The 25,500-nt window shown below is 53.2% G+C and overlaps 2 protein-coding genes across 2 annotated transcripts; one reads left to right on the forward strand and one right to left on the reverse strand.

The window, feature by feature from the left end:
* GFUS (GDP-L-fucose synthase) lies at positions 1-6,593 on the reverse strand. The gene is made up of 11 exons (XM_043601979.1): positions 4,888-6,593; positions 3,991-4,147; positions 3,561-3,675; positions 2,252-2,380; positions 2,101-2,174; positions 1,774-1,907; positions 1,603-1,667; positions 1,162-1,228; positions 919-998; positions 641-740; positions 1-355 (listed from the first exon to the last, which is right to left on the reverse strand). Exons 2-11 carry the CDS (start codon positions 4,134-4,136, stop codon positions 300-302), a joined length of 966 nt encoding a protein of 321 aa, XP_043457914.1. The 5' UTR covers positions 4,137-4,147; positions 4,888-6,593; the 3' UTR covers positions 1-299.
* Positions 4,615-24,126, forward strand: ZNF623 (zinc finger protein 623). Its single transcript, XM_043602193.1, has 4 exons — positions 4,615-5,395; positions 11,860-12,050; positions 12,163-12,271; positions 20,308-24,126. The coding sequence occupies exons 1-4, from the start codon at positions 4,615-4,617 to the stop codon at positions 21,894-21,896; spliced, it is 2,670 nt and encodes an 889-aa protein (XP_043458128.1). The 3' UTR covers positions 21,897-24,126.
* Positions 24,127-25,500: the final 1,374 nt, after the last annotated feature.

The following is a 25,500-nucleotide window of genomic DNA, read 5'->3' on the forward strand; positions in this document are numbered from 1 at the left end:
TAGGCCTGGGAAAATAGACTTTATTGGCTCCCAGGGAATGGGAGAGCAGGATCAGAAGTGGACACACTTAGGACCCAGAGACCGGCATTGGGGAGCAAGGTGCCGGGCCTGGCCAGGCCTTGGTTTCCCTGAGGACAGACACGAATGGTGGCCTCACTGCACAGCTGCTCAGAGCCGCCCTGGCAGAGGGGTGAGAATGTGGGCCCCCGGTGCTGGCAGTGCCCTTGGCTCCCGGCACGGTCTGAGGGTGTCATCTCTGGGGCTTCGGGGGCAGCCGGCACCTGCTCCCACACCGTGCTTCACTTCCGGGCCTGTTCGTAGTTGTGGGTGAACCAGGCACAGGTCTCCTTCACAGCTGCAGAGGTGGGCGGGTGACAGGTGGTGGCAGGTGAGGGCCGAGGCTGCGCTGACCTCCACTGGAGGAGATGCGGAGGGTGGAGACCCCAGGACACAGGCAGTCACCCCTTCTGGGTCCTGCCTCCCCGACAAGGGTTTGGACACCAAATCTACAGGGTGTCTTCAGCTCCAAGCAAGGAAGCCACTGCTTAAGGAGAGGCAGGAGTGACCCAAAGCCAAGAAGGAGGGGCTGGGAGGTCCCGAGGGATGGGGTGGGAGAGCCACGGGAGGGCCGGGGGCTCACCCTGCTTGAAGGGTGTGAACCGGAAGTCGGGCAGGTAGGTCCGAAGCTTGCCGTTACTGGCCGTCTTCTTGAACTGCCCATCTGACTTGCTTGTATCAAACTAGGTGCCCAGTCAAGGCCACAGCACAAGGGGCACCCGCCCCACCAGCCTGCCCTTGAACCTGCCTTTCCCAGGGGAGCTTTGGGGACAGAAGAGCGCCCCTCCTCTCCAGCTGCCAGGCGAGAGCCATTCTGCATCCATCAGCCCCACAGCGTCCTGCCCCAGAGCCAAAGGATACAGTGACCTCCCCGCGGAAGTCCATGGCCTCCACCACGGCTTCGGCTGCCTCCTGGATAGAGACCTCATCCTCCTCGCCCACTGTGGGGAGCGGGGGGGGGACCAACAGCCAGGTGAGGCCTCCTCCACCCGGCCTTGCAGCTACCCAGCCCCCCGCCACACTCCCATTCCCAGCCCCAGCTGCCCTCGGCAGAGACGTGGGTTCTGCCCCGGGGCAGGGGCAGTGGGGCCACAGGGTGCCCACCTGACAGGATGATGGGTTCCACCTCATCGTACTCCCGCAGGACCCAGATGAAGAGCCGAGCCAGGTCCTGGAAGTCAGACAGGGTCAGAGGACACAAGTCACGCCCACCTGGAGCCACAGGCCACCTCTCTTGGGTGGCCCTGTTCGGTGAGGGCACAGCCTGGGCTCCCCGGGGGGGAGGTCTCTCCCTTTGGGCAGCTTAGCCACCCCAGCCTACCTGACAGAGAGTCTTATCTTTCACTGAGCTCAGAGCTGCACCCAGCGACTCCCATGGGGCCAGGCACCTATAGGGACCCAGCGAGGACCAGTGGCTGCTGCTCCAGAGGCTCAGCCTGGACCCTCGCTCCTTTCTGGGGCTCCCTCACACTATGGCCTTCCCACAGCCAGCATGGCAGGCCAGGGAACGTTCTAGTAGAGAGCTAGGCCCAGTCCTGCACAAACCAGTGAGTAGATGAACTGCCTCCGTGGCTTGCCAGTGCCCCACACCGTCAGGGCCGAGCCGCTGCCTGCAGATTCAGGGAGGGGGCAGGTGTCAGAGGGGGCTCCACCAGCCACCCCCCCTCCCTCCCTCCCCCCCCCCCCCCCCCCGGACCTCACCAAGCAGGCACTCACTCTTAGCCAGGTGCACCTTGTGGATGAGGCCGGGCAGCACGTGGCCGTCCTCGATGTTGAAGTTGTCGTGGGGCCCGAAGACGTTTGTCGGGATGACGGCGGTAAAAGTGCAGCCGTGCTGCTGGAAGTAGGCCCTGCAGGGTCACAGCGTCTCTTGCGGCGCTCGCCTGGGACCGCTGACCCCACCACACCAGCCCTGGCCTCTGAGGGGGGCAAAACCCGAGGCCCGCAAAGAGAGGGCACGACGCTCGGGAGCTGTGCCAAGGCACCCACTGGGCCCTCCTCCCTTTTCCTGTCCGGCCTCAGCCGGGCCAGCGGGCGGACGACCTGTTCTGCACGTCGATCATCCTCTTGGCGTAGGAGTAGCCAAAATTGCTGTTGTGCGGCGGCCCATTGTGGATCTAGGGGAGCAGAGGCAGCCTTTGCTTTCCTGGCCCCGCCCCCACTGGCCCCGCCCCCCGTTGGCCCCGCCCCTCACCATAGTCTCGTCAATAGGGTAGGTGGTCTTGTCCGGGAAGATGCAGGTAGACAGGCAGGAGACCACCTTGCGCACGCCCACCTCGAAGGCCGAGTGCAGGACGTTGTCGTTGATGTGAATGTTTTTCCTCTGGCGTGGGGGTGAGGGGGGTGGGCAGGGCAGAGTCAAGCCCCTCTGAATCTGCTGGCAGGACCCCCGCCCTTACCTGCTCCTCCAGGGACAGAAGCAGGACACACCCTGGCCCCTCCCACGAGGGCAGCACCTGAGCCAGTTTATCCTAACTGCTCCTGGGGACAAGGCTAGACCTCCCAGCATAGACCTCCCAGCAACCATGCTCGCTCTGGGCCTGATACATCCTAGGCAGGCAGTCCTTTGACCCCCCCCCCCCCCAACCCTTGGGGCCATGGGGCGGGGCCGGCTGGAGGAGAGGACCACATTCCCTAGCTCAGGGCTGGGCCTCACCCTCACAGGCTGCTGAGGGCAGGCCCGATCTAGCCCCCAACAAGGGTGGAGAGAAGGGGCCCCTCCACTCCCCTAGCCCAAGGAGACTACCCAACTTTACCAGCCGGTAGCAGTGAAGCTTTGGGCAGCCCCACCCCTCCCCAGACCCCACTTTCCCCAGACCCTGGGATGAGACTGGGCATGAGATGGCCCAGACATTTGGAGGTGGAGAGGCTTTGACTAGGCGGCCTTCTTGGATGACTGGCCTGAGACAAGGAAAGCCCTGGGGTGGGGCGCCCCGGGGCAGAATCTGATCTGAGCCTCTGCCATCCCTGCGCCATAAAGACCAGATGCCCAGCAATGGTGGGTCCAAGCCTCAGGGGCGCCGCCTGGCAGGAGCAGGGCTATCGGCGGAACCTTGCCCCCCTCCTGCCCCTTCCACCACATCCCGGGCCCCCAGGTCAGACACCTCAGACCCAGAGCCCAGCTCACACCTCTGTGCCCCAGAATGCATGGTAGGCCTGGTTCAGCGCAGCTGGACCAGAGATCCTGGGAGCAGAAGGCTCTAGAGACCTGGGGGGGCTCAGCGGGTAGAAACCAACCCTATCGAAGTCAAACAGTGAGGGCTGGCTATTCTCAGTTCCTCCAACCCACAGTCAACTCCATGGCTTTTCCTGTGGGGCCAAATGCCCCCACCACCTGTACGCCCATCTGCCTACAAAGCGAGTGTGGGTCACCGGAGACCCCATGGGGACTGCCCCCACCAGGCTGTGCCAAGCCCTGACCCTCAGGGACTTCCTGAGGCCGACAAATGAGCATGAAAAGCCAACAAGAAGTTCCCAGTGCTCCACGGGGCCCTCTCACTTACCCAGAAGTCCAAATTGTATTTGATATTCCGGAACAGGCCCCCCACCATTGCAGCAAGGTGGATGACATGTGTGGGCCGGACCTTTTCAAACAGGGCTCGGGTCTGTGCAGCATCCCTGGGAGGAGCCGGGGAAGGAACTAGCACCCTGGGGGTGGGGTAACGGGGGCAGGAGTAGACAGGGCTGATGGCAGGAAAGGCTGCCACAAAGGACAGTGGCCCGTGCAGGCGCTGGCTGGTATGAGGGTGTGGACCTCCAGAAGAGACAGGAGGATGTTTGCCTAGGAACAGAGCTGCACACACCCAAGCCAGGCCAGACACCTGGCAGGGAGGACCCAGACCGGAGGCTACCAGGCTCGGGGACAGGCCTGGCCTGGAGCTCTGGGTCTAGAGAGGGTGTGGGTGAGTGTGCTCCAGGGATGGGTCCACTTACGTGAGGTCAGCATCCTTGGAGGAGACGAACACCCAGTCCTCTCCAGGCAGCCCAGCTCCATCTGCTACCACCTCTTGGATGGCTCTGCCCACCAGCCCAGAGCCACCTGTCACTAGGATTCGCACTGACCCCCCAGGCTCACTCATGTCGGCTGCACCTGTGGGGGCAAATGGTGGGAGGCATATGGAGCCCCACTCCCTGTAGATGTCCCTGCGTGGGGTCACTGCCCTTGGTTAGCACTGGGCCCCAGGGCAACTGTCCAAAGGCTAGACCGAGGTTTCCTGGGGCAACTGGGACAGGATGAGACCCGCAGGGGAGGAGAGAGAGCCTACTGGGGACCACCCGAGTCTCCCCCTCCCCGCCCCATTCCCTAGGAAGCCTTCTGCCTAGAAGCTCACAGGCCATAGACAAGGAAGAGGAGAGCCCGTGTTTGCAGTCCGGTGCCCGGTGGCAGCCAGCTGCTCCAGGAGAGCCTCTGCCAGCCTAGTTCCTCCTAGGCAGGTGGCACTTCCGGCTCAGAACTGGACAAGCCTCGGGGCGCCACCACCCTCGAGAACCCTAGCCTAGGGGCTGGAAATCTGCTCGGGCCCCTACAGGACGGCTCTGACCCAGCTGCAGGGCCTGATGGCCAGCATCAACCGGAGGGGATACTGCCGCGACATCGGCTGCTCCCGACCGCGCCTACAGTCCAGCAGCAGGTCGGTGGGGAAACACCACCGCGGCCGGGACTCCTCCCACGCCCCGTTCCTCGCCCAGATCCCCGGGACACCTCCACGCCCTCGGAGTCCCCACACCCCTCAGGGTTCTGCGGCTGTCACGGAACATCGAGGGCCGGAGCCGCAGCTCGCCACGCCGGGTCCCCGCCGGGATCCTCGGCGCCGCCGCGCGGCGTCTCACCTGTGCACTGCCCCACCTGCCCGTCGCCCGAAGAGCGGCTTCCGGCAGCGGATTGAGCGTCCAGACGCGTGCAGGGGCCAGGTGGAGGGGGCGGAACCGGGAGGGACCCGGCGGGCACTCCCGCGGCACTCTGGGAAATGCAGTCCCGGGGGCGCCCCGGGCGCTGCCGGGAAGTGGAGTCCGGGAACGCGCAGCCGCCTGGGAAATGTAGTTCTCGGTGCTCCGCCTCCCCGAGGCCTCAGGGTACCGGACAGAGAGACCCCGTTTGCTCCGCCGGGGCGGGTGGGTGGTGGGAGAGCCGCGGAGGCCGCGTGTACGCGGAAACTCCGCAGCATCAGAAAGGGGGAGCGGCAGGCGCCCGGCCGCGGCTGCAGGACAGCGACCGGCCGCGGGCCGGCCTCGGGGGCTGAGGCGCGAGCTGCGGGGTCCGAAGGGCAGACCGCGGCCGGCGCGCTGGCCGGCGCGGTCCTTCGAGCGCCGCGGGGACGGGCGGGTCTCGGACCTCTGGGTATCGGGGTGAAAGGTCGCGTGGAGGCCCACGGGCCTTCTCTCTAAATGCAGATATTTAACAGCAACCGACCTTGCTAACACTGGCAAACAGAATGTGCTGTGCCCTCCGACCTTGACAACATATTATTATGAAAATATATTCCATTTTAAAAACATCCATAAATTTGGGGGCGCTTGGGTGGCTCACTGGGTTAGGCTGGCTCAGGTCATGATCTTATGGTTCCCCGGTTGGAGGCCCACCTCCGGCTCTGCGCTGACAGCGGGGAACCTGCTCAGGATACTCGCGCGCGCTCTCTCTCTCTCTCTCTCTCTCTCTCTCTCTGCCCCTCCCCTGCTCCTCTCTCTCTGTCTCTCCCCTGCACGTGTTTTTTTTCTGTCTCTCTCTCAAAATAAATAAACTTTAACAATAAACAAATTTTATATACCTAGAAGTCAAGAAACTATCAGAGACGGACGAATAATTAGCACTGCTGATGGGGCGCCTGGGTGGCCCAGTCCCTTGAGCTTGGACCCCAGCTCAGGTCACCATCTCGAGGATCGCTCTGCTGTCAGCCTGTCAGTGCAGAGCCGGGAGCCCGTTTCAGATCCTCTGTCCCTCTCTCTCTCTGTCCCTCCCCCACTTGCGCTCTCCCCCAAAAAAAAATAAATTAAAAAAATTAAAAAAAAAACATACCGCACTTCCCACACTGCTGCATAGTCATCCTATATAATTTAGTTTTCTTGTCTGCATTTCACCAGTTACTAAGCCGGATGTTACAATCAAAATTTGTCACATAATTTGTATTCTTTTGACCATAATGCCACATCAGACGGTCTTTCCTAAGTCTTTGTAGTTTTCTGGCTTTGTTTTTTTGTTTTTTAGTTTGCTTCGATTTGGAGAAACTGCTTTGCTGAGGCCGTAGCAGCTGGAATTGACAAGAAAAATCCATAAAGCAGTACTTAGATTCAGAAATGGACCGTGGATTTTTACAGATCACATTCCCATACTCTAAGAGGGTTGCATATGGTAATGTATTGGTATTGCAGAAAATGCTAGCAAATGCTTTAATTCAGATTTAAAATCGTCCCCCGCTACGGAGTGTCATTTACTATCACAGCAGTGCAGTATTTCGTAAGCTCTTTCACATTTTCTAATGCTGGAATATTATAAAGAAGACAAAAAATAGCAAACCACATCCAATTTACAATTCTTTAAAAAAAATTAATGTTTATTCATCGTTGAGACACAGACAGAGACAGAGTGTGAGCGGCGGGGGGGGGGGGGGGGGGGGGGGGGGGCAGAGAGAGAAGGAAACGGAATCCGAAGCAGGCTCCAGGCTCTGAGCTGTCAGCACAGAGCCGATGCAGGGGCTTGAACTCCTGAACCGTGAGATCGTGACCTGAGCTGAAATTGGACGCTCAACTGACTGAGCCTCCCAGGGCACCCCTATTTACAACTCTTCTTGGTAGGTATAGTTTCATCTGTAACAATCAGAAAATCATTTCTACTAAAATTACACTTGGGCTTATTTTTGTGAGAATGTTCTCCTTCTTGGTCATGCAAACATTTTTGTTTCTCCTTGTTTCCATCTCACATATTTATCGGAATGTAACTCTTGTGTGTTTCATGTTCTGTTTCTGTCAGTTTAGAAAAACACTTTCTCTAAAAGTAAACAATCCATTTTAAAATTCCGTTTGAAAGTGGTATTATCAACCTTAGCTCTCTTTAGGGTTCGGTCAGCTTTACAAATATCAGAAACAACCAGTAGCAGTTCATATCAAATCGCTGAGGCAGCACAAATTCAAAACTGATCTTTTCTAGGAAAGACAGTCGGTTCTTGTGAGCACCTTTTGTGTGCCTTCTCTCTTAGAGCTTCCACATCTGTTCAACGCCAAACCTAATTCCTTTAGTGTTTAGCCCCAGATCCGGGGATGTGTCTTAGGCAGGGAGAGATTCAAGGTCAAAATCGATCCATATTTCATCAAGGTGTTCTATCTCTGGGCCAAATCAAAAAAACACCCTGATTTTGAGTTATTTTAAGGAGCATTAACAGCACGACGGAGGCCACACCTCAAGCACAGATAAAACGATGCTCCACAGATGACACAGTAATACACCTAGTTTTCCGGCCTAAGTTCTGGCTGGTTCACCTTTTTCTCTACTAACCATTTTAGTTCCATTTTCTTAGGTTTGCCTTCAACAATCTTTTAAATCCGTGCATATGATTCAAGGTTTTTATTTTTATTTTTAATTTTTTTAACATTTATTTTTGAGAAACAGAGAGAGAGCATGAGTGGGGGTTAGAACAGAGAGAAAGGGAGATAGAGACTCTGAAGCAGGCTCCAGGCTCTGAGCTGTCAGCACAGAGTCCAACGTGGGGCTCGAACCCGTGAACCCTGAGCTCAGGACCTGAGCCGAAGTCAGATGTTTGACTGAGCCCCAGGTGCCCCCAAATTCAAGGTTTAAAAATAAAAAAAAAAAAAGCTTTTCACTTAAGTCAAAACCTGAGCCACTTCAAAATGAGTAAAATCAGTGAAATACTTAGCAAGTTTTCATTTTCATTTTTGGAAGTTCATCATTATAGATAATACACATTGGTTGTTGGGGTGTCTGGGTGGCTCAGTTGGTTAAGTGTCAGACTCTTGATTTCAGCTCAGGTCATGATCTTACAGTTTGTGAGTTCGAGTCCCGAGTTGGGCTCTCTGCTGACAGCATGGAGACTGCTTGGATTCTCTCTCTCCCTCTCTCTCTGCCCCTCCCCTGCTTGCTGTCTCTCTCTCTCTCTCTCAAAAATAAAAAAATAAAAATTTGAAGAGCAGGATATCTGTGGGTTGTACAGGGGAAGTTGAATGGTGGAGGCACTTAGGTAAGAAAAAATGTAAACTAGGGAGTCAGATCTTTCTTGCTTTCCTTCCTGTTCCAATCTGGGATTTTAAGAGTACCCAGAAATTAATGCAGGATTTGCAATAGTGGCTGAGGAATATTTTGCAACATCAATTCATATTTGTCTTAAATCTACATATATGTACGCATAGATGAAACACGCATTTGACTTAAGGAAAGGACTGGGAACAAGCAAAATACAGTTTTAGGGATTGATTTAAAAAATTATTGAGGGCAAGTAGATACCACTGGCACCGATATGGTTGGAGAAAATAAAAGTGAACAAGCCAGAAATTTTGGCCAAAAAAGCAGGAGCATTTTTTTGTGCGACATGTCATGTCACGGGGAGACCTGACTTTAACTGTACTGATCATGATGACATTCTCTAGATCAAACACAGTATTTTCTGGATCTGCCCAAAGCTGAAACGTCTTGGAAAACCACATCACATTTGACCTTGTCATCAGCCTCGGACATGTGATAGGAGTGCTGACTATGGGCTTCACATATATTTAATTTAGATACTGGAAGGCTGAAGACCTAAGCAAGACAGCGGATGGTTCCCAAAGAGCAAATCATGGTCCCAAGTGGCAAATAGAGTTACTTTTTTTTTTTTACTTTTTTTTTATGTTTATTTCTGAGACAGAGCATGAGCGGGGGAGGGGCAGAGACAGAGGGAGACACAGAATCAGAAGCAGGCTCCAGGCTCTGAGCTGTCAGCACAGAGCCCAACACGGGGCTTGAACTCGGGAACGGTGAGATCATGGCCGAGGCCGAAGTCAGACGCCCGACCAACTGAGCCACCCAGGCACCCCAATCTTGTGCATGTTTTAAGAGAGCTAGTCTGGGGGGGGGGGGAGGGGGGGCAACAGGAATTAACTCCCGCAGGAGCCTGGTGAGCAGAGGCGGGTGGCCCTCCCACAGTGCTAACCCCCCAGGCATCCTCACAGTGCCCTTCCTGGGAGCCAGGCCTGTAAAAGAAGCCATGCAACCCCAGCAAGGTTTTGGATGGAATTGAGATTAAGCATATGCTGTTTCTTGGGCGCCTGTGCTGGGTGAAGGTGGCATTTCTGGAGGCCTCAGCCAGGACAGCCCTCACTGCCCCTGCAGACCCAGGAAAGGCTCTACTCCCAGCCAGCCTCCCTCTCTTCTGCAGGGAGCCCAGGGTCCCACTGACCGGCCCTGCTTCACGGGTTCCCCAGGCCTGTGCTGAAGGTTGGGAGAGGTCTGGCTCTGCTCTGACCCCTTAGCTTCAACATCATCCTATTTCTAAGTCTCTTTGAATTCTTTTGAAGTCATCTCTACCCCCAACGTGGAGCTAGAGCTCATGACCCTGAGATCGAGAGCCACGTGCTCTATAGAGCAAGCCGGCCAGCCAGGCGCTCCCTAAATCTTTTTTGTTTGTTTGTTTTTAAGTTTATTTATTTTGAGAGGGAGGGAGAGAGTTTCAAGCAGGCTCCTTGCTGTCAGCACAGCGCCCAGTGTAGGGGTTGAACCCACGAACTGTGAGATCATGCATGACCTGAGCCGAAATGAGTCAGATGCTGAACTGACTGAGCCACACAGGTGCCCCCCCCCCCCCCCCCGCCAAGTCTCAAATAGGGATGGGGGGGGGTTCTGTGCAGTCCTCCTTTGCTGGCCAGCTGACAACCTGCATCGCGTGATTACATTGTGTGTAACCTCCTATGTATCATGAGGCCATCACTTCAAAGTTTACTCACACACCTCCACTCACTGTGGCTGCAACACTCTTTTCTTTTCTTTTCTTTTTTTTTTTTTTTTTTTTTTTTGAGAGAGAGAGAGAGAGTGCGTGGGGGGAGGGCAAAGGGAGAGAGAGAATTCCATGCGAGCTCCGTGCTTGGCGCAGACCAGGATGTGGGGCTTGATCTCATGACCACAAGGTCGTCACCTGAGTTGAAATCAAGAGTCGGAAGCCCAACCGACTGAGCCCCCCCAGGCGCCCGTCGTGTCTTTTCAATACAATTACTCTCAAGACACTTTTCTCCGACAGGACACTGTGTACAAGGGCGGGGTGTTGAACTCACTTTATGGGGAAACTGGCTCACCATATGGAAAAGAATCAGATTCCAACATCTCATCATATTCAGAAATAAATTCCAGATGGCTGGAAGACCTAAGCATGGAAAGTAAAAGCGTTAAACCTCCCTGAGAAAAGGGGCACCCAGCCAGCTCAGTCAGTGGAGCCAGCGACTCTTGACCTTGGGTTGTAAGTTCGAGCCCCACGTGTGTGTAGAGAGTACTTAAAAATCTTAAAAAACAAAAACCCTCTCTGAGAGGAACGGACAGTGAACATCACAAAGGAAAAGAGACCCCAGGGCACCAGGGTTAGTGAAGGGCACACAGAACTGTGGAGAAATAAAGGTAATATGTTTGCAGTACACGTAGCAGGCAAATGATTTGTATCCACCCTAAAAAGCTCCTAGTCGCAAGGAAAGAGACAAGCTCAGTGGAAAAGCGGGCCAAGGTCATTTTAGTCCGTTAACAAGAGGCTCAATTGGCTAATAAGCACGAAGGATGGGCCTGACTAGCAAATCAGTCGGTTCACTGAAGCAGCTTGGAGGGGTGAGACCTGGGGGGAGGAGTGCAGGGGAGCATTGGGAGGATGGAGATGTTCTGTCTGGATCGTGGAGGTCACGTAGGAGGATACATTTGGCAGAGCTATTTATCACATGTATTCATTAAAAACAAATGCATCTGCTGCTAAGTTAGGTCTCACTGAATTTGAGAACAAAAACCAGGATGCTGCTTTTCACCCCTTAGATCGGCCAATTTCAGGCCAGATAAGGGTTGGTGAAGCTGCAGGGAACGGAGTCTCCCACTGCGATAGACGGAGCGAAAGTTAGGACAGCCACTGAAAAGCCAATGTGGCAACACGCTAACACTAAAATCTGCACATTTGGATCCCGTTTCTAGACCTATCGCCTAGAGAAATCCTTGCTCACACACGGAAATACCGTACGCGGATGTGCTCTCTTCCATCACTCGCAACAACAGAAAAGAGTAGAAAACACACCGAACGTTCATCAATAAGGAGGGGTGGGGAGCTGTGTAGACACACGGCGGAATGCAGTGGGAGTGGGTGGACCAGACCCACTGTGTGTGTTAACATGGGGTGATTTTAAAACAATGCCGAGTAAAAGCAGCCAACTGCACAATGACTGGCACGCCTGTTCCGTGAGTGCTCAAGACGCACGCACATAGCGATACGAACAACTGTGCTCCTGCCGCGCCTGCCCACACTTTCCAGCGGCTCCCGGGACTGGCAGGAGATATGCTCCTCGCTCCTGCGCGCTCCTAACGCTGTGCTCCATTCGTACCAGGGGTTCTCTGCACCCCCTGCAGGCGGGGCAGGAGCGCCCGCGGCACCGCCGTGGCTTGGGTAGTTCCCGACCGGCCCGCCGCCGCCACGTGGCCCGGCCCGGCCGTTCGACACCGGCTCTTCCGGGGGGGGGGGGGGAGTTGCGGGGGCTGATCCCGCGGGACCGTGTCCGGAGGCTACTTGTGCCCCCGTAGCACGAGCCACACAGCCAGGTAAGAGCGCGGCCCCGGCTGCTGCGGCTTCCGTCTCCACCGGTAAGGGCCTTGCGGCGCCGCGGCCGTCGGCTCTCACCACCACCGGCTGCCCCGGAGCGGCGGCGAAGAGAGGCCCCGGGCTCCGCCCGCTGGAGGCGGGACCCGCGCTCCACCCGGCGCCGACGCCAGCATTTTCAGCTCGCCGGCAACGAAATCCCTCGCGCGCATCTACGCTCGGGAACGGGCGGCACTAGGGGTGCGGGAGCGCGGGGGCAGGACACCGGCCCCGTCTCGGCGGCGACGCGCGCGCACACGCGCCCGGGCGGAAGTGCGCACCAGCGAGAGTCCGTCAGCCCCGCTGCACCTAGAGCGGCCCCGGAAGTTCTCGGGGCTGGGCCTCGGCCAACTTCCGGCCGCGGCGTGCGGGCGGCGCTGCGGGCTTTGTCGGCGGGCCGTGCTTTTACCGCTGGTCGCCGGGTGAGTGGGTCGTGTCCGGCGGGGGACGGGCGCGGGGGCGGTGGGGTCCGCCAGGCCGGCAGGTGTCGTGGGCGCCGCGCTCGGCTCTGGGCGCGGCCCGCCCCGCGCGGGAGTCCCGGAGCCGGGGCTTCGGTGAGCCCGCCTCCGAGCAGCCGTCGCGGCCTCCCCCGCGCGGCTGCCGGGGCCGCACCTTCTCTCCCTGGGGGCCGTCATGGGAGCAGATATTCGGGTCCCAGGCCGTGGAGCCTCCAGCTTAAGCGCCTTGCGCCGCAGTGCTCAAGTCGGCTAGCTCCTCCGGGGTGACCTGGGGGAGGAGGTGAGGGCTGCAGGTAGCGCTGCTGTTGCGTTCTCAGCCTGTCCCCTCTCTCTGGGGCCTCTGTGCTGGTGGGGGTGCAGAGCCAGCACCCCGTGCCCTGGCGGGGGTAGGGTGCAGAGGGAATTGGGCCTGAAGAATTCTCTGGCGTGGAGAAGTGGTTGGCTGCGCTATTCTAGCTCTTTCCTAAGGGTTCCCATCCCTCTAGAAGTCTTTATCAATCCCAGTGGGTGACTGCTGATGTCAGGAACGGTTTACCCTCGCCCCCTCCGTCCCTCCCTCAGAGACTGGTTACTTCATGGTGTCGAGATCCTCGGCCGGGAGCACGCCTGAAGTTTCCCAGGAATGTTAGCGGGAGGCAGGCTTGGAACTCAGCAAGTTTGGGTGTAGAGGTTGTGCTCATAATCGCTCTTTGGCATGTCTTTTTTCCCCGTGAGCCAGTCCCAGTGAATGATAGAGATAAGTGTCTCTTGCCCGCATGGGATCCGAGATACTCATCTAACCTAGTCTTCAGGTGATAGCTTGCTCCCTGTCCACAGATATGGAACCTTTGACCTTGTTAGAGATGTAGTATTGTAACTGTGTTCACGACGCCAAGAACCACAGAATCTCTCTTAAGGGAGACGTGGAGAAAAATTAGGGGGAGGGATTGCTCTGTTTTTTTCACAAGCCTGCACACGCAGCCCCGGCCTCTCCTGAAGTGCTGGGGATGGATGGATGGCTGACTCCTGGAAAGGTCTTGGGGGTGATGTGGAGACAGGACGGAGCTGAAAAGGCCCAGACAACAATCGTGAGCCACAGATGGAAGGGGCGGTGGGGGAAGCAGCTGACCCAGAGCAGGGCAGTGCCATCGAAGCGGTTCAGGGAGCCGTCAGGCATGTCCACTGCCGCCTCAGGTCGTGGAAGGTGACCGGCGTAAGGTCACTGGACTTGCCAGGAGAGGAGAAGGCCGTCAGTATCCTCGGGCAGAGCCCGGGGAGCAGGAACCAGAGGACTGTGGGGTGGGGAGGAGGGGACAGCAGCTAGTCTGGCCTGAAGCCAGTCACCTGCCTGGACCTCCTGGGTAGTTGTGAGGCGAACACGAGGAAACTAGAAACAAGACACCTTGCGGAGTGACCGGCACGTACCAGCTTCTCCGTTTCCTTCCTAATTACAGAGGTGCAGGCTCTCCAGGAGTTGTGCTTCGTGTCTCAGTCACAAAGTCTTGCTCCCGTTATTACCAGTGGTGAAGCTCGGACAGCGTAGTGCTTCCTTTCTTTAGCCTGTAAGCCGCAGACAGCGACTCTGGGAGCCTGTGAGCCCAGGGCCACGGTACCCTTGACCAGTGCCTGCCTCAGTGCCCCTCTCTTCCCACCCCAGGGCCGTTTGGGATTGCTCACAGGTTCCTGCTCCAGGTGAAGATCCCACTTCTTTTCCAACTCCAAGGATTTTCCCTTCTCTGTCAACGTCAAGTGTGTATTCACACGTGTTACATTTTACCCAGCAGATTCTATGTGTTCTAACAGAAGGGTGGGCCATGTTAGCTCAGTGTGTTGTGGGGTCAAAAGCATGCTGTATTTTTACTTCCTTTTGTTCATTTCACTCAGGTTTCTTTAAGTGAAAGTGTATCAGTGTAATTTTGCTTGAATTCACAGAGGAAAACAGCTAAGCAGAAACCGAAAGAAGGCTGATTTTCAGATAAATGTTTATTCAAAGCAAGGTTTAGCTCTGATGTTAAGAAAAAAATATGAGGGGCACCTGGGTGGCTCAGGTCATGATCTCACGGTTTGTGAGTTTGAGCCCTTGTGAGGCTCTATGCTGACAGCTCAGAGCCTGCTTGGGATTATCTCTTTCCCTCCCTCTCTCTCTGCCCTCCCCCCTGGCATGCACACGCGTGCTCGCACTCTCTTAAAAAAAAACGTTAAAAAAATTCTGAAGACCATTAAAAATCACTTTTTTTTTTAATGTTTATTTCTGAGACAGAGACAGAGCATGAGTGGGGGAGGGGCAGAGAGAGAGGGAGACACAGAATCCCAAGCAGGCTCCAGGCTCGGAGCTGTCAGCACACAGCCTGATGCAGGGCTCGAACTCACAAACTGTGAGATAACCTGAGCCAAAGTTGGACGCTTAACCAACTGAGCCACCCAGGTGCCCCCCCCCCGTTTTTTTTTTTTTAAATAAAAAAAATTTTTTTTTTGAAACGTTTTTATTTTTGAGAGAGAGAGAGCTTGAGCGTGGCAGGGGCACAGAGAGAGGGAGGGACAGATCCGAAGTGGTTCCAGGCTCTCAGCTGTCATCACAGGGTCCCAGGCAAGGCAAAAAACACATTTTTAAAGCTATTTTCTTGTACACAGATGAAAGCGTGTTTGCAGGGAGTTCAACAGTCCTTTTAAGCATAAAAATCAGAGGACGTTACTTTCAAGACAAACAAAACCCCAACATTTTACTGCCACCTTTGTTAATTAGGATAAGTAAGACTTAATCTATAAGCTTACTTCTGTAATACTCATCCCACGTGATCCAAGCAAAGCATCCCGTAACGGCGACAGATAACACTTGGGAAAAAAAACTTTTGCGTTAGGGACATGGGCACTGGAGGAAGACAGATCGAGATTTGAACCTCAATGCTGCCTCTTACTAGTTTAGTGACCTTGGGCAACGGACTTTTCTCCCTTAGCCTCTGTTTCCTCATCTGTAAACTAGAGTAAATACCCAGGGAACACCTGCCTCATAAGGCTTAGAGGAGCGCGTGAGACAGTGGGAGTCAGGTGCTCGGCACTGTGCCTGGTGGGGCTCGAGGGGCCCTAATAAATAGTGCCCCTCCTCCCCTTCTGAGCTCTGAACCAATGAGGCATTTGAGCCCACTGCCGCCTTCCCACTGGCGGAGGCTGGGCCAGAGCAACAGACTGTGGCGCCCTCTGCCGGGAAGCCCTGGCGGCTCAGAGGGGAGGGGCCTGCTGGGTAGAGCGAGCCGCCTGCTCTTCCCCAGCCCTCGGATCCTGCTGACTCCCTCCATCTCTGGGGGGCAGACAGCCCCAGGCAGGTGGGCAGAACACCTCAGGGAACGTGCTTCCTCGGGACACCAGGGGCGCAGCTTGGCACCCCGGGGGCACGGGGACGGATGTGCCTTTCGTGTCTGATCCGAATAGGGATTCAGTCACTACCCACGGTGGTGAAACCCTTCAGAGAATGAGGTGACATCTGTGTGGATGGACTGGAGCGTCGCAGGATATGTTGTAAATGGGACGGTTGCAGATGGTGAATGTGGTGTGATTCCGTTCTTATTTTTGAAAATCGTGTGTGCCTGAGTAAGTGGGTGTGTTTTTGCACAAGTGCACGGCCTTTGTGCAAGCAAAGTGTGAGCGAATGCGTATAACCAGAACAGCTAACGGGGGCAATCTGTTGAATTGGTGGGGGGGTTTTTACTGTGTCTATGTCGTCTACACTTTATTATTTGAAATACTCTTACAGTGTGTATCTTATGTTTGCAGTGGCTAAGAATTAAAAGGATGCAAAAGTAGAACAGGATGTAAAACTGAGCCGTATGGTCCTGATTTCATAAAAATACTAGTGCAGAAAAAATACCAGAGAGAAAATGCTAACTGGTAATCTTAGGTTTAAAGGTCATTTTATTTTTCTGTTTTCAGTCTTTGCATTGTCTCCGTTTTCTCAGTTGGCATAATTTATCTCATACCTTTAAAAACTAACTAGTTGAAAGTAATTTTTATAAGCAGGAGCAAGATATTTTTAAATCATGTTAGTGAGTTGGCTCAGGAGAACACGGTCAGTGAGCGCCAGCAGGCCGGCCTCGCGTGGCCCAGGTCCACGCTGTGCCGAGCGGCGCTGCTCCGGGGAACCGTGTTGGCAGACCTCACGCAGACATAGTGCCTGACACAGACTTGTGCTCAGCTCCTTGTCCTCGGCGCCGGTTACTGGTATGTGGGCTCAGTTTCTTTTTCATCATTGGGAGCACCGCGTCTGAGTTCGGGTTGTTTATTAGTGTTACTTAGGCATTATTCAAGGTGCCATAACAGAGATTCAAAAAACTTGACTTCTCGTTCCGTTTCACCTACCTAGGCGGCTCTGGCCCTCAAGGCCTCTGGGAGCCTGGCTGCTTTGCCACATCCACATGTCACCATGGGTGGAGGTAGGGACCCCGCACACATCCGTTCCCTTCCCGTGTCATTGGCTGGAACCTGACCTCGGGGCTCTACCGAGTGCAGTCGTTGGCTGGGCGGCCACGTGCCCGCTCAGATGTTAGGTGGGAAGCAGGGATGCTGGGCAGTCTTCGGTCGGCCATAGCTTACTCTCTCCCCCACTGCTCTTTGTCCCACACACCAGTCACTTCCTCTGGCCCAGATGGGCGGGCGTGGCTTTCTTCACCAGGCGCCAGTGCGGTCGTTTGTACTCAAAACTCACGCGAGTCCTGGCCTCCCTCAATGCTACGCCTGCACGGGTTCCCAATGGAATCTGCAAACGTGTCCTGAACAGGCGGCCACCGACGCGGTTCTAGGACCCGTGAGCCAGCAGTCCCACTCCTGGGTGTATACCCGGCAGAAGCGACCTGCATCTACGGGAGTGTTTACCGCAGCTTTAATCGTCGTCCAGACCACAGACACTTGAGGCGTTCGTGAGAAGTGGAGAAGTGAATGGTGACCTGTTCGTGCAGCGGTATGCTGCGTGTCACTGGAGAGCGTGAGCTGTCGTTGCCTGCCGTGGTGATGACTTTCGCGGGCGTGGTACTGAGCCAAAGCAGATACGTTTCTGGGGGAGCGATGGAAATGTTCTGGAAGTAGACAGTGGTGGTGGTTTTGCAATCTGAGGAATATTCTAAAAAACACTTGCTTGTGCACTTCAGGATGGTGAGTTTATGGGTGCATAGGTGGCCCAGTCAGTTAAGTGTCCAACTCTGGATTTCCCCTCAGTCGTGATTTCATGGTTCGTGGGATCGAACCCTGCATCAGGCCCTGGCTGACAGCAAAGAGCCCGCTTTGGGCTTCTCTCGCCTCCCCAACTTGTGCGCATGTGCACTCTTGTGCTGTTTCTCAAAATAACACATGTTTAAGATTGTGAGTTATAACTCAAAAAAATGGGTGTGTGTCGAATAAAAAGCAGACACAAACACGTATGATTCCATTTAAGTGAAATGTCGTGTTTGTATTTTTTCATTTTTAAGTAAACTCTGTGCCCAGCATCAGGCTTGAACTCACGTGCCCAAGGTCAAGAGTTGCAGGCTCTGCTGACTGAGCCATTAAATGGGCAGAGTTCTCCTTTACTTACAGAAGTGGTTGCCCTTGGAGGGGGAGCCTTTGGGAAGACAGAAATGTTCTGTGTTGGCCTGGTGTTGTTAAACAGGTGTCACAGGGAGTTCGTCGAGATGTGTGCGCTTTGTACAAGTTGCGGTTCACATCAAAGAGAAAATCGTGTTGAAAGGACGCCCTTCCTGGGCCAGAGAACACGTGTTGCCTGGTCGCTCACTCTCCTTCTGCTCCTGTTCCACCCTGCCCCCAGCTCCGCCCTCAGAGGCAGGTCCTTGTCCTCGATGGCCACGTTGAAAATGGGTCTGGAGGGCATCCCTTCACAGGTTTGCGCAGCAAGGTCTGCTTCCCACTGGTGCAGATTTGGGACAAGAAGTGATTGTTTGGGGCCACCTTGGATGGAGCTCCCTGGAAGTGGACTTACTCTGTAGAGTTCTCAGGTGATACATCTGTGAGAAGGGCTGGATCAGGCACTGGGGTTGAAACTGAGGCTGCGGCCATTCCCAGTGGAGCTGTGGGGTTGGGACCACACTTCAGGTGCCCCAGATGGAGACGAGGACACACACTCTGGGTTCCTGTGGTTGGCCAAGCATTGGCTGTGGTGTGGTAGGCATCTGAGACGGCCGTCCGAGATCCCTGGCCCCTAAGGTACATATACCTCTTCCCAGCTGCCCTGGAGGGATTTTGCGGTTGTCTTTAAGGTCCTGAGTCAGCCGGTGTAAGGTGGGGAGGCTCTCAAGGTGGACTGACCTAGTCATGCATGCCCTTGGAAAGTAGTTTTCTATAGCTGGTGGCAGAAAAGAAGTCAGGGGTTCTATGCACTGTTCCTGCCTGAAAGATTCAGGTGTCCCTGGGGGCTGACAGCAGCTTCCAGCTGACAGTTGGCAAGGACTCAGGGAAAGTCCTGTGGTTGTAAGGAACTGATTTCTACTGGCATCTGAATGAGTTTGGAAACAGGTTTCCCAGCACTTCGAGATGTGACCTCAGCCTGGCTGACACCTTGTGTGGCCCTGAACCGGGGTCTCAGTCACTCTGGGCTGCGCTCTGACCTTCAGAGGTGTGAGATGTCAGATGTGCCGTCTTGTGCTGTGTTTGTGGTGCAAGTGATGGACAACTAAGAGTGGGCCTTCAAAGGGAGGGTCGTGACCTTGTGGGGAGGCAGAGTCCTGCCTACAGTTGGTTCCCAGTGTGAGAATTTCAAAGCTGGGGATGGGAGTGGGCATGGCACCCTGGCACCCCTGACTGCACAAGCTTTCCCACAGCAACAGACCAGCGGGACGCAGAGCTCCATGTAGGCCATCAGCACCCTGTGCCCCTGCATCCCCTTCCAGTTCTTACCTTCTCCCTAAAGGTCATCAGGGTCTTAGTTCTCCCACACGGATCACTTTTGTCTGTTGTTTTTCTTTAACTTGATGTAGACAGAACCCTACAGTACGAACTCTCTTGTGACGAGCTCCTTCTGCTGAACATTGTGTCTTGAGATTCATCTTTGCTTTTGTATTTAGCAGGTTTCTTTCATTGCTGCGTATTATTCCCTTGTGGGAGTACTCCTCAGTCTATCCATCTCTCTGTTGGTTATTTTGGAGGTTATGAATGGTGCTGCTGTGAACATTCCAGCTCTAGACTTGTGCAGGGGAGGCTTGGTGTCATCGAGTGGATGAGAGGTGTGGGTTTTAGTGCCCAGGTAGTGCCCAGGATCAAGGGCAGTGTGACCATATAAGAAGGGAGGGCCTGATGTGGGTATAGACAGGTAGGCTGGTAGATGCAGTAGGAGAAAGTTGACATTCTCATCTCATTGCTTCTGTCTTACTGAAATAAGCAAGGGCATCAGCTGAGCGGGAGGAGGGGGAGTATTGGACATTTGAGAAGAGAGGACAAAAGGGGTGGTCTTGTAGGAGAATGAGGAAAGTAGAGATTGCTGGTGGCTCTCAGGGCCCTGGTGGGCAAGGGGTTGTAAATGTACAGAGAGCTCAGTTGGTGTAGATGCAGACGCAGAACAGGAAGCAAGTGGAATTTAACCCACGTCGGGATTTTCCCACGAAAGTGTGGTAGAGGAGGGGCAGGGAGAGTTAGGACTAATATGCAAGAAGATGGTTATAAAATATGACCAAAGAGAAACACGGCACCATAGACCATGTGATCTAAGCTGGGTACAGAGGAAAGGGAGGACAGTGAAGGGGTGGCAAGGTCGATACATTTGTTTCTTTGGAAATGTGTCTTAATTTTTTAATGGATCCAAGTCACATCCCTCCCCGTTAGTCTGTCCCCAGAGTTGGGTGTTGGAGGTGGAACCCCAGAGAAGCCTTCTCAAGTGGGTGAGGCAGGTGGCTGAGATGCATGCTGGGATGTCCGCATGTTGGGTGGGGAGTGTGAGCAGGGGAAACATTCCTCCCTCCCACTCTTTGGATGTGTGTTATCGTCCACTGCTCCAGCAGATTCCTGTCTGTTGATAAAGGGAAAAGATGATCTTTTCTCCTTTATTTCAGATTCTGACCTAGGAACTTGTGACAAAGAAGGTGACTCTGGAGCCCGAATTTCTGAGGATGGAAATCTGCCTAAGACAATGTCAGAAACACTCACAGTGATGGAGCCCCCTGCCACTGAGTCTCAGGCACTCCCCGAACCCGGATTAGGGGAGCTGTTAGGAAACCCAGAAGGGCAGAACCTGCGGAGCTGTCCCCCTCAGGAGGGAGGTTTCAGGCAGGTGACAGTTACCCACTGGAAGATCCAAGCAGGAGAGACAGCTCGGGTGGGCAGTAAATCAGGAGAAAGCCCAGTTCTGAGCTCAAACCTCCTCCTCCTCCAGAGAGAGCTTGTGGAACGGGAAGCCCACCAGTGTGAGACTTGCGGCCAGACCTTCCCATTTAACTCAGACCTTGTAGGACATCAGATTGCTCATTCTGGGGAGAAATCTTGCAGGTGTGAGGAGTGTGGGAAAAGCTTCAGCCAGAGCTCCCACCTTGCTGAGCATCAGAGAGCTCACACTGGAGAAAGACTCTATGTGTGCAACATGTGTGGGAAGGACTTCGTTCACTACGCGGAACTCGCTGAGCACCAGAGGGCACATGTGGGAGGAAAGCCGTTCCGATGCGTGCAGTGTGGGAGAGCCTTCCATCACAGCTCAGACCTGGTTCGGCACCAGCGAGTTCACACCCGGGAGAGGCCTTTCGAATGTAAGGAGTGTGGGAAAGGCTTCAGTCAGAGCTCCTTGCTTATTCGCCATCAGAGAATTCACACAGGAGAAAGACCCTATGAATGTAACGAATGTGGAAAGTCCTTCATTAGGAGCTCAAGCCTTATTCGACATTATCAGATCCACACAGAGGTGAAACAGTATGAATGTAAGGAGTGTGGGAAGGCTTTCCGTCACCGCTCAGACCTCATTGAACATCAGAGAATTCACACTGGAGAGAGGCCCTTTGAATGTAACGAGTGTGGGAAAGCCTTCATTCGAAGCTCAAAGCTTATTCAGCATCAGCGAATCCATACTGGGGAAAGGCCTTATGTATGCAATGAGTGTGGGAAGCGTTTCAGCCAGACGTCAAACTTTACTCAGCATCAGAGAATTCACACTGGAGAGAAACTCTATGAATGTAATGAATGTGGGAAGGCTTTCTTTCTGAGTTCGTACCTTATTCGACACCAGAAAATCCACACTGGAGAGAGAGTGTATGAATGTAAGGAATGTGGGAAAGCCTTTCTCCAGAAAGCCCATCTCACTGAACATCAGAAAATCCACACTGGGGATAGGCCCTTTGAATGTAAGGACTGTGGGAAAGCTTTCATTCAGAGCTCCAAACTGCTTCTACATCAGATTATTCATACTGGAGAGAAGCCCTATGTATGTAGTTATTGTGGGAAAGGCTTTATTCAGAGGTCAAACTTCCTTCAACACCAGAAAATTCATACTGAAGAGAAACTCTATGAATGTAGTCAGTATGGGAAAGATTTCAGCTCGACCCCAAACTTTAAAAATAATCAAAGTGTTCACCAGGAGGGACTTCCCTTGAATAAGACCACCATACATTTGGGTGAGAAGTCTGCAGGTCACGGGGAATGTACAGCTGACTTATAAAATAGCCATTCTCCAACTCAAGTGGGTGATGTTTAGAAGGGAGCGGCACGAGTTCACATGATTCCGTTCATGTGATTTGAGATGTGTCAGCATTGTCCAAAGTCTTAGGCAGGGCTGCTTTCAGAGTGGGCTGTCCCCTACTGCCGTGCAGCGGTGCTGGGCTGCTGTCCTCAGCTAGGAATGTGTGACCTCAGGAGAGCCACGAGACTGCACAAGTGACTCTGGGCTGGAACAGTGCTGGGGGAGGAGCTAGGTCTCAGAGAAGGTTCTGTATTTTATTGCACAATTACAGGTCACCCCCGAGTTAAAGCCTTTTTAAGGCAGAATTCTGAATCTAATCTCAACACTTAAGAGAATATTACACAGTAAATTTTGATCTATTAAAAAGGCAAGTTGAGAAAGATCTTTCTTCTTTACAACCACAAATTGGCTCCCTGTTGTCCTTAGGATACTTCCCAAGCTCCCACTCCTGCTTTCTAAGACCTTTTTGCTTCCTGAAGTTGCATCCACTGCGTAACCACCTGCCACGTGATTGGTGTTGTGGCAACGCTAACTGGTCGACGCTCCCACTTAGCCAAGCTGCTCCTCGTCTTTGTCCTTGTTTGAATGCTCCCTGCCCCACACCTGACTGACTCCTCAGGTATCGTCAGGCTCAGCCAGCTACTCTCCCTCTGTGCTTGTGTTGCTGGGAGCACTTCTGTTACTGCTCTTTGTTCTATCAAAGTTACGTTGTTTACTATCTCTTTCCTCCTTACTCTATTGGTTCCTTAAGGACGTGACCATAGCTGACTGACTTATGTGTCCCTGTATCTGGTGCAGGACAATAAAGAGCACACCCCACATCTGTGTGTGATTGGCACCTCTCTTGCTTTGCCCTTTCTATACTGCTGTGTTTGAAATTTTTGGTTCTTGTTTCGTAACAGCATCGTTTACTGGTCTACAGGAAGTACCTTGTCTCTCAGCCCTGTTGATATCTTCTGCTTGTACTTAGAAGTTGTAAGCAACAGCTAGTGTAAGACTAGCACACCTCATATTTATTGCCTTTAGAGCTCAGCCTTGACTTGTCCACTTGGTTTTGGGGAGTGCTGTCTTCGCTTGGTTGCCTGTGTATCTTTCTGATCCACTCTGATCCAGCGCACTGCACGAGGTTTTGTCTCGGTTCCATGATTGACCTCATCGCTTCTGGTCTCTCCACCTGCTTTCTGGCTCCCTTTGTCATTTATTTGAAAATGTAGTGATTTAGAAGGACCAGTGCCGAACCCTAGGAAAACAGAGGAAGCTGTTCAGTCTGCTGGGGAAGACAGATCACACACAGCGTTAAGGGTTGGAGTAGAAGTCCCCGGTTGTGTAGGACACAGGTAAGGAGGGGACTAGTTGGGCATGGAGGGTCTGGGACAGCTTCACAGAAGAGGTGATGCCGGGACTGAAAGAACCGTGGCAGCTCGAGAAAGAGAGTGGCCTGGAGAGGACCCTGCAGGACAGGGAGGTGGTGGACTCCTCTTTTGGCAGCTTTTCATGGCACGGTCGTTAACAGCGCAGAACCTGACGGTTGTTTGCCTCTGAATTTCTTTTCTCTGACATGAACCAAAACGACCGGTTTTGAAATGACATAAACCAATTTTGTTTTGCCTGTGAGGGCAGATTTTGAGTTCTTAAATTCCAGCAACCCTAGAAGCCTCCAGGGGTAAGTGATCGAGAGGGGCATACAGCGCTGCATCTTCTGGAAAACTCCTCATCACTAGAGATGTTTCACGTGGTACAGAAGAGAGAGTACCGGACCACTCGAGTAACCTTTGGTGAGGTCCAGTTTGCATACAGTAAAACGCCTATTTAAAGTGTACAGAGTTTTGAGAAACCGTATACCTGTGTAACCACCGCTAGAATAAAGAAAAATAACATTTTTATCACACGGCATTGTTCCCTCTGGCCCTTTCCCAGTTAATCCTACCCTAGTCCCAAGTAACCGCTTTCCGTCCGCGTGGATTAGTTTTGCTTGTTGTAGGGCTTCACATTAAAAGGACCCGAACAGTATATAACACCGCGTGTCTTCACTTCTTTTGCTTTAGCATGTTTTAAGGACTCAACCGAGTAGTTATGTGCTTCGGTATCTCTCTGCTGAGTAGTGTTCCGTTGTATGGACAAACCATTTGTTCTCATCCACATGTTGATAGAAATCTGGGTTTCCAGATTTCTTACGAATAAAACTGCTATGAGCATTTGTGTAAAAGTATTTATTTGGAAATGCCTCTTTATTTCTCTTCAGTGAATGCCTAGGAATTTACTTTCTGAGTTATAAGTGTATTTTTAACTTTATTTATTTTTATTTATTTATTTAAAAATTTTTTTCAATGTTTTTTATTTATTTTTTGGGACAGAGAGAGACAGAGCATGAACGGGGGAGGGGCAGAGAGAGAGGGAGACACAGAGTCGGAAACAGGCTCCAGGCTCCGAGCCATCAGCCCAGAGCCCGACGCGGGGCTCGAACTCACGGACCGCGAGATCGTGACCTGGCTGAAGTCAGACGCTTAACCGACTGCGCCACCCAGGCGCCCCTTTTATTTATTTTTTTAATGTGTATTTTTGAGAGAGAGAGAGAGACAGAGAGACAGAGCGTGAGTGGGGGAGGGGCAGAGAGAGGGAGACACAGCTCCAAGTGGGCTCCAGGCCCTGAGCTGTCAGCACAGAGCCCGACGCGGGGCTCAAACTCATGAACCGTGAGATCATGACCTGAGCCGAAGTCGGACGCTTAACTGACTGAGCCACCCAGAAGCTCCAGTGTGTTTTTAACTTTATGAGAAATTGCCAAAAAGTTCTCAATAGTGGTTGTACCATTTCCGACTCCTGCCACACTCCTCTGAAAAGTAATCCACCTTGTTGTGCGTGATGGTGTATTTGCGTTTCTAATTTGTATTTGTCCGCCCAGTGATAGCATTGAGCATCTTTTCGTGTACGTGTTGCCATTACCTGTCATCTTTTGTGATGTGTCTACACACCTTTTGTCCATTTTTAAAAACTTCTTTTAATGTTTTATATATTTTTGAGGGGGGGAGGGAGGGGCAGAGAGAGAGGAAGACACAGCGTCCAAAGTGGGCTTCAGGCTCTGAACTGTCAGCACAGAGCTGGACACGGGACTCAAGCTCACCACGCGATCGTGACCTGAAGTCACGTGCTTAACCGACTGAGCCACCCAGGTGCCCCACCTTTTGCCCATTTTTTAAATTGGGTAGTTTGTCTTATTACTGACTTGTAAGAGTCTTTTCTATATTGTAGACAAGAGTCTTTTTTCCAAATGTATATTCATTACAAATACTTTTAATCTTTGGCTTGCCTTTTCATTTTCTTAATGGTATCTTTTTTTCTTTTCCTTCAAATTTGTATTTAAATTCTAGTTAGTTAACATGTAGTGTAACAATTGGTTTCGGGAGTAGAATTTAGTGATTCATTACTTACATATAACAAACACCCAGTGCTCAAAACAGGTGCCCTCCTTAATAGCCATCACCCATTTAGCTCAAATGGTATCTTTTAAAGATCAGATTTATGGGGCGCCTGGGTGGCGCAGTCTAAGTGTCCGACTTCAGCCAGGTCACGATCTCGCGGTCCG

The sequence above is a fragment of the Prionailurus bengalensis genome, chromosome F2, assembly GCF_016509475.1.
Source record: "Prionailurus bengalensis isolate Pbe53 chromosome F2, Fcat_Pben_1.1_paternal_pri, whole genome shotgun sequence".
NCBI lineage: Eukaryota > Metazoa > Chordata > Mammalia > Carnivora > Felidae > Prionailurus > Prionailurus bengalensis.

Coding starts and splice junctions, on each gene's coding strand:
- GFUS (XM_043601979.1), bottom strand. CDS start 4,136: ATGAGTGAGCCTGGGGGGTCAGTGCGAATCCTAGTGACAGGTGGCTCT. Junction 999..1,161: donor GGAACCCATCATCCTGTCAG/GTGGGCACCCTG, acceptor CGCTCCCCACAG/TGGGCGAGGAGGATGAGGTC. Junction 741..918: donor ACTTCCGCGGGGAGGTCACT/GTATCCTTTGGC, acceptor CTGGGCACCTAG/TTTGATACAAGCAAGTCAGA.
- ZNF623 (XM_043602193.1), top strand. CDS start 4,615: ATGGCCAGCATCAACCGGAGGGGATACTGCCGCGACATCGGCTGCTCC. Junction 5,396..11,859: donor GGCGGGTCTCGGACCTCTGG/GTATCGGGGTGA, acceptor TCCACCGGTAAG/GGCCTTGCGGCGCCGCGGCC. Junction 12,051..12,162: donor GGGAACGGGCGGCACTAGGG/GTGCGGGAGCGC, acceptor CGCTGCACCTAG/AGCGGCCCCGGAAGTTCTCG.